Below are 12904 nucleotides of genomic sequence, written 5' to 3' on the forward strand. Positions count from 1 at the left end.
CTGCTAGGCTTCTGATGTTATGACTGTTACAACATCAGCTGTTCCTCCTGGACCGTGTCATGCTCCGTGCCTGGCAGGCAAAGCTAAGCCCAAGGAAATCACTTTACAGTGGGGTAAGCTCCAGTGTTTCTGAGCAAAATATTTTTGTCATTTTTAAATGTCAGGACAAACATTAAAAATCTGTAGAACTCTTTAAAATGTATACTTATATGTTTACATATTTTAATATAAAAAGAATGTAAATCGTATAGCCCATGTTACTATTTTATTTTTAAAAAAAATGAAACAAAGCATGCTAACCAGCTAAGATGTGGTGATACATATATGTGTAACGATATGGAGAAAGTTAAACAGAAACAAAACTCTTGAGGAAGGAAAGCTTGCTGACTCACCTTGTTACTGATGTGTTACGGGCAATTTAAGAATCACCCCTCTTTTTTTTTTTTTTAATTTTTATCTTAGTGAAGCAAATAAACAGTAAGGAAGATACATTGTTTTTTGAAGGAAATGCATGAAAAATATATGAAAGAACCTGATAAAGGCTATCTTAAAATAATATAACAGTATTGGGGAGGGAGGGGGGGAGCATCATGAAGTGTTTCTGCTCAGATATGATAAATGCCTGCACTGGGATTCTGTGATTTTTAGAATTCATCTGGCTTGACGTGCAGCTTGAGAAGACTAATTATAAACAAGCTAAAGAAAAAGGTGGTTTGTGAAATGAATAGAAAAATCCCTTTTTATTTTGTAGGCCCACCATCTGTCGATGGAGGTTCCGACATAACAGAGTACATCGTAGAGGTGGCAAACTCAGAACAAGATGAGCGCAGACAAGTGTATCAGGGTCCAGCATCGGAATACGCAGTGAGCAATCTACTTCCTGGGAGAACATACTGCTTCTGGATACGAGCAGCAAACAAAGTTGGGGTAACCACTCTGCTAATGAGAGCGGATATTTTTATGCAAGGGGTAGTGATGGTACTATCGTGTTAGGAGCCTGGTCATATTTTGTGGCTTGTTATATTTTCATTGAAGGAGCAGGATTTCTCATGCGGATTCACTGAGATAGGGCTGAAGGAGGGACTTAATGTCACTGACTGAGGGGGTGTTTGCTGAGCGGTGCGTTTGGGTTGGTATTTAGCAGACTACTGTCAGCATCTAATTAGTCCAAAGCTAGCGCTACATATTCTCTTACTACTTTTAGTCATTTCTTTGCCTGCAGTCTAAACCCTGCATTTCTGGCTGCGAATAACCACTTAATGTTTGTGCCTTAAGAAGCTGTCATATGTTCTACAGTTAAGTGTCGACTTTTGCAGATTGGTGGTGTGGCAATAGCATTGTGTAGAGAGGTGCGGTAAAACAATGCCACGTTTGAATAAGGTTGGGTTAGGACAAATGTTGGTTGCATAAAAGTCTTTCTGAAGCATTACCATTGCTTGTGGAAGCAAAATCCTGACTACAGGGAAAGGAGGAGTTACAAGACTATAGGAGAGTGTGAGTTAGTGGGAGGATCACAGAAATCCTGTAGGCATGGGGCCAGTTCATAGAGTAAACTCCCTGAAAGGAATTTCAAATGGTGCTAGGAAACTAAGCACTGAAATCTTCTATTTGCTTCCTTATCAAGTTAAAAATAATTTGTTTTCTTTGGCTTGTGCACTTGCACATCAGTTTTTGCTTTACTACTGTTGCTAAATTCATGCAGTTGTTGTTTCTTTTTTTCAGTTTGGTCCTCACTCAGACAAAGCAGAAATCTCTACCGCTCCCGGGCCTCCTGATCAATGCTGCAAACCTGTAATAACTTGTAAAAATGCAACTTCTGTTATAGTTTCATGGGAGGTAAGTTTTAATGTTTTTCAGTAATACACAAATTAATATTTGGCTTTTAGAATCATAGTAACACAAGTGTAACATACAGAAATGGAAGAAATGACGAAGGTATGGGTGTAATATTTTAAACATCTCTCTATAGAGCCATACGTTGTTTGTGTAGATTTTGTCCACTACCAGTTTCTATCTTAAATGAATAAACGGAGCGCCATTTAAATTCTCCTCATGGTATGGTAACTAGTGTTATGCTGTTAATACATGGAAACCTTTTAAGAAGTCAACCTTAAAGTCATTTTATTGAATATTGCTGAAAGTTTGAGTTTAAATTTCCTGTGTGGTTGTAAGAAATCATGCAGTAGGCTACAGCAGTAGCAGCTTCAAGCGTATGGGCACATTGTACTGGCGTTGGTTTTAATGGTAGCAAAGAGCCCGAGTATCATATCTGAGAAGTAAGTTTGTTCTCTAAAAAGAACTGTTTTTCAACCCCAGTGCTTCTGTTTTGATGTCTTTGTGTGGTGTAATGAGAGATCTTGTATGTTGAACATGTATGTGTGTGCAATAGTTAAGATAATTTGTCACTTTCAGAGTCCCGCATGCAATGGTGCAGAAATCAGTGAATACAGACTGGACTGGGGTCAGGTGGAAGGATCAATGCATGTCATTTACACTGGCCCTTGCCAGAGCTATGAAGTAAAGGGTCTCACACCTGCAACCACATATTACTGCAGAGTACAGGTACGAAAAGCCTTTTATTATGTGTTACTAAACAAATGAGGAAGCGCATGAAGCGCATATAGTTTGCAGAAAAAAGGCAGTTAGAGATGACAGCTACATGCTGTCACTTATTAAGGCAATATTGCCTTAAAAAATCACTCTCCCTTCTCCCCAAGTCCCTCCTAACTGCATGTATCTAAAAATGAGGTTTAGGTCAAGTGTTTTATTAAATAGCAGACATTTTGCCATGTTTACGTGTTGCTTGGGAAATTTCCCATTCTCTTCCAAGTTCCTTTTAATGACATGCAAAAGAAAGCATGATAGATATGGAAAAAAGTGTATTCAGTAAATAACACATAGTCTCTCTTTCAGGCTGTGAATATCTCTGGAGTTGGGTTGTTTGGCGAGACTGGTGTGGTGACAACCCCTGCATCAGTGCCTGCAGCAGTGTCAGTACTGCATTTACTTGAGGAAGATCAAATGGAAATTTCTCTTCCTTTATCAACGTGCCTTGCAATTCAATGGGAAGAACCGTGTTGTCATGGGTCAGAGATCACTGGATATAACATAGAATATGGGGAGAAGCAGCTTGTAACTGTTGGAAGAAATACAAGCCATGTTCTTGAGAATCTGCTGCCTGATACTCTGTACAGGTAATAATTATTTTATTCTAAAACCGCGTTTGCAGAACCTGCAGTCACTAGCTTTGAAGGTAGTGTTCTTAAACTTTATAGCAATTTCATTCAGCTTACAGAATATTTGCTTGATTCACTCTACAACTCTGAAAAAATAAAATTGGCATATCCTGATCTAAACCATGAAGTTCAGCAGCAGGAGTTGAGATTGCTGCGTTAAGATTCATTCCATCTCAAAGCAAAGGCTTTATTCTAAATTTCCTGGGTTTGTAACTTTTTATTTAGAAGCAGTGCATACAATGGTACGATCAGTATCTCACAAAAAAGAGGATGTGTGTGTGGATAATAGCAGAGTAGTTGTTCTTGTATTGCATGCTTGGGTTTGACTAAAGCTTAGTTCAGGTTATGGATCTTCGGTGTCAGCAGGAGGCAAACGGTACAAGTAAATGGGATCTTAGAGCACCTGGGCGCTTGCTCACTGCGCAGAATAAACCTGAACAATTCTGAGAAACACTGAAGTTTCATTGTGCTGAAAACAATGTAATTATTTTGACCTGTTTTGAAATAGATAATTTGTATAGTTAATTTTTGACTGCATTTTAATTGCTTTATTGTTTGTAGTCATATTCGTTACAAACTTTAACTCTTGCCTCATTAGTATTTTTCATGGCCTCAGTAAATTAACCATATCGCTCTTCTCCCACTTCTAGAATTAGAATACAGGCCATAAACAGCTTTGGAGTTGGTCCTTTCAGTCATTCCATTAAAGCCAAAACGAAACCACTACCTCCTGACCCTCCTCATCTTGAATGTGTGGTCTTCAGCTACCAGAGCCTTAAACTGAAATGGGGTGAAGGTCCTAGCAGAGCTTTAATTACCAACCCTACACAATTCAACTTGCAGATGGAGGACAGGTTTGGCAGGTGAGATAATCAGAGCACTAAAGATGCTACAATTGCATTAAAACTTCGTGTCAAGTTTTTTAAGACCATTTTAAGTATTCTCACCTCTGTTTGCACCAGTAAGTTATTTGGGCATCCCAAAGTTTGCCACTTAGTGTGCGTTTTTGCATCCCATCTTTCAACCAGAAGTGCTGTCAATAGCTGTTACACTAGTATTTACTTGCAAATAGTAAATTCAGTATAGTATTTTCACTACTTTTGTAATAAAGTTAGATAGAAAAATATTCACCGAGCTCATTTACAATATCGATGTACAAATTTGTAGTTACTGAGTAATTCTAATTCGTATATATTCTGTTTTGTTTTGTTTTCCAGGTTTGTTACTGTTTATAGTGGTCCTTGTCATACATACAAGGTGCAGAGACTCAGTGAATCCACTACGTACTATTTTAAAATCCAGGCATATAATGATGCCGGAGAGGGAGAGTTTTCTGAAGTTTACGCTTTCACTACAACTAAGTCTCCACCCGCATCTCTTAAAGGTGAGCTTACACTGCTCTAGAAACCTCTGCAAGCCATGTTTGTAGTAAGTAGAATGCTAAAACCTGACTCTTCTCCCAGTGAGACCTCTCCATGGCCATTGTGGGACTAAACAGAAGCTGGCGATCTTACGTAGAGATTTTCTACGCTGGTAGAGACCATTATTCTCTTTTTCTAAAATAACAAGAAATCACTTTTTTTCTAGCACCCAAAGCAAATCAGCTGGAAGAAAACACTTACGAAATCACATGGGAACCTTTACAGCCGATGAAAGGAGATTCCATTGTTTACATCCTTCAGCTTGCTGCTGGGAGAGAGTTTGATCAGGTACCTTTTATTTAACAAAATGAACTTGAGGCGTTTTACTTAAGGAAAAAAAATTCCTCTAAGGATTGTTTTGATTTTTTTCTTAACCAAAGGGAAGTAAGTTATTCCCAAGTACACTGCAGATACTGTCTCCTTTGTTTAGCTCACTTTGGAGATCTGTTCAAAGGACAGCTTTTGCCTGTCTTCATGCCAGTTGTGCATTTTTAATCACACCCACAGGAGGATGTCACTACAGACTGTAAGTTCAGGCAAATACGGGTGGGCAGTCTTTTCAGAGCGTTGTTCTGAAGACTTAGTTTACACAATTGTATGTTTTCTTCAGTTTGTCGTTTTCATTAGCAGGCAAATTTCTGCTGCTTCTACTCTTTCTTTCAAGTAGAAGCACTTAATTGGAAATAATCTCTAAGGCACACATCATAATGTTTCAGTTTTGTTTTGTCCCTTTGGCTTGTACTGTAGAAGAAAATGACTACAAAGGCAGGCTTGAGAGTCATTGGGAGAGTTGCTTGGGGGTTTAACACTGTTTTACCCAATTTTCTCAGCACTTCCTTTGGCTCTTTGGATTCTTAAACCATAGTCTGTGGCATCACTGTCTTTGTTAGTAGTGTACATCACTTGCCCCACATTTGCGGGGGAATTATACAGACCTATAGTTCTGCAGAACTATATATATTTTTTTTTCTGAGTTTTGAAATCTAGGTCTGTCAGTGTGGAGCACTGTAAGAAGCTTTGGAAAGTGGATCATAAATTCTTCAGAAATAAAAGCTGAGATTTCATTAAGTTGGCTTGGGGAGAAAGACTTCAGGCCACATCCAGTGCTGCCTGTGCTTGTAAAGCAGAATGGGAAGTATAACAATGTTTGTGAGATGAATCCCATCTAAAGTGGTTTCTTCTTCTTCTGCCTAGGTATACAAGGGACCAGAGACTTCCTTCCGTCTCACAAGCCTGCAGACAAACTGTGAATATCGGATCAGAGTCTGCGCTGGCCGTCAGTCCCAAGACTCTACTGGATCCCAAGAACTGTATGGACCTTACAGTCCCAGTACAGTATTCTCATCTCAGAAACAGGAGCTGGTTCCGCAGTGTGCTGATTTGACAACAGAGCTGGCAGAGAGTAAGAAGACGTTGCGTGAAGAGCGCTTCATTGCTATCGTTCTTCTTTGTGGGTTTGCAGTGGTTGCTATTTTATTTGCTGTTGTTATTCAGTACTTTGTAATCAAGTAGACGAGAGCTTATTCAGTACTCAGCTTTTTGTACAGAAGCTATTTCGGGTATTTATGGTTAGTTCTAATTAAAATCCTAGGTGGGGATGTATAGATACATGCATTTCCACTTTTGCTGCTGGCTAACAGTGAGGCTGGGTTGGCAGATCCTTTCCAAATACTGAACACAGATTTCTTGTAGAAAGGGTAATCCTGGGTCCTCTGTAATCAGGGTTAGCTGTTAATAAAACAGCAAAAACTGCCTTATCATGCACACGGGTGCGTGTGCACATTCTTCCTCTCTCCGAATTCAAGCGGGGCCTTTGGCCAGTTAGAGAGAGAAGGCGTTACTAGAGCAAGTCCTTTTCAAGTACAACTAGACCAGTGGTAGTCGATCAGCAGTGTTTAATCAGGTATCGTTGTAGTTTGGTATACATGAGATACAGCAGCACAAATGCTTAAGCTTAGAGCAGTACTGTATTGCAAGACATTACTAGAGCATACCACATTTAATATACTGTAGAAGGAAAGCAGAATATTGACTTTGACTTAGCGATATTACTACTTTACAGTTATTTTAATATTTTGGATTCAGTAATAATCATTTCAAGCGTTAAAGTAGAGGGTGCCAGCATTTTTAGAATTTTAATCAAAATGCTAGACAAAATGTTAGCAGGATGTAATGTACATACTGCAATTGCATTCGTATGTAACGTTGCAGAAAAGGCCCCTTTTGTATTGTACATTTCTGAATGAAATGCTTTCTGCTGTTGGTGAGCAGTTGTTGGCCCAATCCACATTTCACTCTCAGTGCCTGAGAGAAAAGTAATTTCCTGTGCTTCTGATTAAATCTTTGCAGTGTTTTCAGAAAAGCACAGGTATTGTCTTTAAGGAGAAAGAGTGCATTTATGATAAATGTTACACTATTTGGCTCAAACTGAGCAAATGTTTTTGTACTATTATTAACCTAAAAATAAAAGTTCAAACTGCTTTTGGATGCCCTTCTATCTTAATCTGAATTATCAAATTGTACATGAAAGAACTCTTTTTAGATAACACTTGTACAATGTTTTAAATGACTTGCTATCCCAGTGGTAGCAGCTTCACATTCCATTGTTTTCTAGATGGGAATGTTCAGCCTGCTATGAACTTTCTGAAACGCGTCATGTTTGTCTGGGGGGTATTTTTTTGTGGACACTGTGCACTACATATGACTGTTCTTGTTAAATCTGCTTACGAGTATCTAAAGGCGAGCCTGACGGCTCTCTTGTTTTTATCAAAGATTTTGAAAGCTGGAACTCGCAAGTTTAGAAAAAGTTTCAGAATGGGTCTTCCTGATAGCATTGAAATATGCCCTAGAAAGGCAGATTTAGCGTTATTTTTGCAAAGACTACGGCTACACTATATACATCAGAGCGATGCACCTGTACGTGGAATGTTGGATGTGCTAGTGCTACAGGCTAAGTATTTCCAGTAATTAATCACTTTAAGGGTCTTTCTCCTATGGCAGTTGATGAATAATGTTGCGTTATAGTTTGAGGCATTGTGTTGTATTTCAGATGTGGAAAACCTAAATTATGACATAGTATCGCTTAATACTCTTAAAAGTAGATTTATGGTGCAATCTGAAATTAATCTTTTCAAAATGTACTCTTCATTTTGTACTCTATTTATTTTGATTAAAAGTCCTGGAAAATGTATGTTTGAATGTATTGTTCTACTTGTAGCAGAACTTTAAGTTAATCATTTATTATATCATAGAAATCTCTCCCTCCACTGTTCGAAAGAGTTTTATACAGATATTAGTGTCTTTAGTTTGCAGAAGGGTTTACAATCTGTCTTTCTCTTCATAGTCTACTTTTAGTAAATAAGACTGCCTTCAGCAAATCTCTATTGCCAAAGGGTTACTTCTTTAACTCTTAGAACGAAGTTTGTAGAGATTTATTTGGCAATACTTCTTCTGATAATTTTAAAAGATAAATTAGAATTGCAAAGTAAATACTAACAAGTCATGACTCCTAAAAAATAAAATAAAGTTCCTCTGTAATTGCCACAAAATATTTGTGTTTCCAGAAAATATACTGGGAAGCCTGCCGTAATACCGATTTTACATCAGCTATTATCCATTCCAGAACGATATACCCTAGTGGCATTAATGTATTAGGTATCTTCATTTTTCTTGTATTGTAATTTTGAGGTATCTCAAACTTATGTTAAAGCTGCCATGCATTGTATTACTAAATTGTAACTATCAAATAGATAATATATTTAATACAGCCAATAAATAATACAAATGTATTCAAATTTGACTACCGGGTCGCGTGTTTTTGTGGATTTTAACTTTATTCAGGACCAGTCATTCGTATAGCGTGTAATTTAAGCTGAAGAAACATGTTTAGCGTGGTTGCTGAGTATCACGAAGAGCTGTCTTTAAAGCAGTCATTCTGGATGAAGAGTTGTTTGAAGTGCACAACTTAAACCTGTCTGGTTGCCTGCGTTGTGTCTGTGGATGAGGAAGGTGTGCCAGGCAGGTGTCCCAGAGGGTTTTGACGACTTGAAAATCAGGGAAAGATGCACACCCCTACCACCCGTGCCCCCAGTCTGCTGCACCTCTGGGGACGAAAACTGGCTGCTGTTTCTCAAACCATTACTTTTTTTTTTTTTCCTCTTTACATTGGACGAGGAAGAGGACACAAGGTGCCAGCCGGGCAGGCATTTTCATGCAGAGCAGGAACGTGCAGATTTGCTTCTTTTGTCCAATTATTTTTGTCCAAACTGCAGTGGATTTATCACTGCTTAAATTTCATCACATGCCATGAAGGGTGCATAGACACCTGTTCCTTAAAGAATAGCTTTATCCTGCCTTCAGGACTCGGCGAGAGAGGGTGCAGCGGTGCTTGCTGAGTGCAGAACCCGGCCTCTCAATGACATGATTGCAGCTGGTGGTGCTCTCCTGCTTCTGTGAGCCTGCGGCACTAAATCCTGTCCAAATGACGAGTTCAGTCCCTTGCAGGCTGTTCTTCCTCTGAGGCTGGTGCGGGGACGCTGACGGGAGGCCATGCTGAACAGCAGGTGGTTGAAAACAGGCTGAGATTCAGCACTTCCAGTGGGTAACAGGAGCTCTCTGCCTTTGTAAGGAAACGACTTTCCCAGCAGGCTGTCAACATCTTCCACCCGAGTCAGCACAATGAGGTTTTACTCCCCTTTAGAATGAAGGGGGAGGAATAGGAAATAGTGTGAACTCCATCTCTGTAGTTTAAAAGCAGGTCAGGCAAACATCACCAGGTGTAGCACAGGAGTAGCTGATCAGAGGACTGGCAGGGAGGGGGCTCGCATTTCCTGCTGTTCCTTGCCCAGCTTTCCTGCATGGTTCTTCATTGCCAGCTCTGCTGCTGGTGTGTGGGCATGGCCTGCACGCACAGCCTGGCCTCTGCTACAGAAGCAATTTCTGATGAGGCTCTGCAAGGTAGGTTTTTTAGCACAATGCTGTCCTCTTGTTTCTAAGAGATGTCTGGGCACCAAACTGCCATTTCTTGAGCCCTTTTTTGTGAGGTCAGGCAGGGCTTGGGACAGCCCCTGGTGATCTAGGCTCTGTATTTGCCTGCTTTACAAACAAGGGAGAAGGCGAATGCCTTCTATCTGCTGCTTCCTGCCCTTGCAGTCTCCCAAATCTCCTAAAATATTACAAACATTTCTCAGAGAATGTGTGGTGAGAAGCCAAAAGGATAGCCTTATAGCCTTCCAGTCACCATGTCCAGCATTTAGGCAGATTTTAACCCACAACGCAGGTGGCAGAATGCTTAGGTTGCTAGAATTAAGCCAGTATGGGTTCTGCCGGAGCTCCCTGTCATGCAGCACAGTTTCTGAGGACATCAGTTGGAGCTGTTTGATTTCTTGTGGCTGTTTCCCATGCTGCCCGTCGTGCTGTAATCCATCTCCCTCTGTCTACACACCGACCGCTAATGATGCTGCATGAAATATGCACCCTTCGCTCCGCTTTTCTCCTTAACCTGCAAGAAGGTGCCTGCACTTACCAGGTGGGTTAAAACTGTTCTTTGATAGGGGAAATTTAATCAGCCCTTTTGGGCCAGTTCCACAACTTTCTGTGTTTACTTAGGGCCCTTCCCACTTGAGCTCCGCCTCAGCAGATGCCACAGAGTGAGAAATTACTGACTGCTGTGATGAGCTTATTAAGTTAGGATGGGAAAGCCTTTATTTGAGAACACGTCTTCAAAATGAGACAATCTGACATTTAGCCCTAATTTACTTTCCACTTCAGAAGAGATCAGAGATTATGAGCTGGAAGCACCAGTGTGGGGGAGGCAAGGGGAAATGGGGCCAGTGCTAGAGAGAACAAGGGAAGACTCTGGGAAGCTGGAGGTTATCTGCTTGTGGCAGGAGAGAGCAGCGATGCTCAGCATCAGCGACACTGCAGTCATTGCTTGGTTTGACAGCAGGATGTGTCCTGCCACGCTCCTCGGAAATTCCTCCATAGCTCAGGAACTTGGCTGCTGGATGAAGTGAGTGGGGTACCCAGTACAAAATAAGCCTCTTCTCTTCCATCCTCCTTGGACTTCTACTCTTTGCAGTTTTTCTTGTCTGAAGAACTATTCAAAAGCCAGCATATTGCGGAGCCAAATACTGTGGGATTTGAGCTTAAAAGGTCAGTGCTGAACACAGTCACTGCATTATGTTGACAGAGCTTTGGTTTTAATGTTAGCAGGATTTCTGCTGCCATTTCCAAGAGGCAGTAGCACTGGCTGTTTTTTTGTTTGTTTTTTGTTTTTCCCCAAGACATTTAGACACCCCAATACCTAAAAAATAAATAAATAAAGCTGCCTGTGTGCAAAGGCTGTGCTTTGCTGCACCTTAAACACCTCTAGAAAAATCTGTCGAGAAATCCCCACCACCTGACTCTGTTGGTGGGGATTTAAACAGCACGCTATGGGCAGTGCATGGGCTGAACAATGTGTGGCTGTCGGCCCTATTTATTCGAGCAGATCGCTCCCAGCTGGGAGACAGTCACCTCGGATGAATGTCCCCAGTTCAGTGGTGACAGACGGAGGAGCCAGCGCTCGGCCTGGCCACACCGTGACCCAGTTTCCTGTTTTGTAATGCTGAAAGAAACCTCAGTGTCTGGGCAGAGATGAACGGTGACTGCTCTTTTATTCGGCCAGCATGTGGAGCGCCCACAGCGAGCTGAACACAGGCATTCATAGCAGTGCCGGGGCCCGCGTGCCCCAGAGGACTGGTGGTGAGGAGGAAGCGTTCGTGGCCAAGCAGCCCCAGTCCAGCTCAGCAGCAGATCTGTTGCAGGCAGTGGCTGCTCAGCTGCCCACACAGAAGGTATTTGTGGCCTCGGGGACAAATGTCTCCCTTGGGGAATCCTGCTCTCTGCATCTTCTCCTGGCCACAGCTTTCCACGCTGCAAGTAGCCACAGCTCTCAATCGTGCTGCTCGGCCTGAAAAGTTGCTTCTTGTAGTGGGGCTGCCTGGGGAGCATGGTGACAGCCGGGAGGGGAGCCCCTTGGGTCCAGAAGGGCCTCGGGCTGCTCTCTGAGGTAAGCCCAGAGCCAATCGACAATACGAAGTACCTTGCTTTTCTAATGCATCGGGAATAAATGGCAGGGACAGCAGATGGCCTGATGATGCCGAGTTTTAACTTAATCCACAGCCTGTGTCTTGTCTGTGGTGGAAAAGCTCCCCTCCCCCTCTTTCCTAAAACAAGGGGAAAAAGTGGGTTTTGTTTGTTGTCTAAGGTCAGTGTCTGGAATTCATCCTTCGTTCCCTCCTAGCAGGATGTTTTTGTGTAATACACTATGACTCATGAAAGTCAAATGACTTGGACTACAATGCTACAGTACTTCCAGCCAAAGAGCCGCAGCAGCAGCAGCATTCTGGCCGTTTGCACGTCCAGCACTGGCGCTGGCACGTGCTAGATGCGGATTTACAGCTCCTCGAGCCACCATGGCTGCTGTGGGGCTGCCTCTGCCCTCCTGAGAGCAAAGGGGCCCGTGCCAGGCCCATCCCCTCTGCAGCAGACCTGTGGCGGAGCCCGTCCTGCTCGCACAGGGCCACGTCATGCCGTGCCTGAAGCACCCGCACCCACCGCCGCAGCCTGCAAGCAGCTCAGGCTGACAGGCGGCTGCTTGGGCTGCGTCCAGGCTGTTTCCGAAGGGCCTTGTGCCAAAGTCCAGGCTGTGTCCAAGCAACCGCGCGGGTGTTGCGCTTTTGGGGTCCCCCGTGGGGCCGCGCTGGCAAGCTGCTCCCCACACCCAGCGCACGGCCGCAGCTCGGCCCCTCGCCGGTGCCAGCACGGGGACACCTGCCCTGCTGAACCCAGCACGGGGACACCTGCCCTGCTGAACCCAGCACGGGGACACCTGCCCTGCTGAACCCAGCACGGGGACACCTGCCCTGCTGAACCAGCGCAGCCCTCGGGATCCCACGTCTGGGGCCGGCTGCTAGCCACCATTTCATTAAACGCTGAGGGAGCCCAGGGCGGGTTTGAACGTTGCGTTTACATCTGTGTAGGTTGAGTTCACTGCTTCCAGGTGTTAAATATCATCCTCCGTATGGATGAGAAACAGAGAAGGAGTCTCTCTGCTGCTGGAATGTTTCGCAGCGTGTGATAGGCGTGAACCAAGTTAACAGCTGTTTATTTCTCCTTGCTCGGACAAGAGGTTGGCTTCCCTTCCCTGTTATATCAGTTGGCCTGACGTGGATGTCGTTCTTTCTCCAGAGCTTGCTTCATTTG

The 12904-nt window shown here is 42.9% G+C and overlaps 1 protein-coding gene across 4 annotated transcripts in view; it reads left to right on the plus strand.

Annotated features, from left to right (window-relative positions):
* Positions 1–8456, plus strand: part of LOC310880685 (fibronectin type-III domain-containing protein 3a-like) — a 46183-nt gene extending 37727 nt beyond the window's left edge. For all 4 annotated transcript variants that reach the window (XM_083796877.1, XM_083796878.1, XM_083796875.1 and 1 more), the window contains 9 exons: positions 8–113; positions 752–927; positions 1723–1836; positions 2413–2562; positions 2914–3194; positions 3887–4099; positions 4454–4620; positions 4824–4945; positions 5852–8456. In XM_083796877.1, the coding sequence (XP_083653003.1) occupies positions 8–113; positions 752–927; positions 1723–1836; positions 2413–2562; positions 2914–3194; positions 3887–4099; positions 4454–4620; positions 4824–4945; positions 5852–6169 (1647 nt within the window). In that variant the 3' untranslated portion in view covers positions 6170–8456. The remainder of the gene's footprint in view (positions 1–7; positions 114–751; positions 928–1722; positions 1837–2412; positions 2563–2913; positions 3195–3886; positions 4100–4453; positions 4621–4823; positions 4946–5851) is intronic.
* Positions 8457–12904: the final 4448 nt, after the last annotated feature.

Source organism: Anser anser (genome assembly GCF_964211835.1).
Source record: "Anser anser genome assembly, chromosome: 13".
NCBI lineage: Eukaryota > Metazoa > Chordata > Aves > Anseriformes > Anatidae > Anser > Anser anser.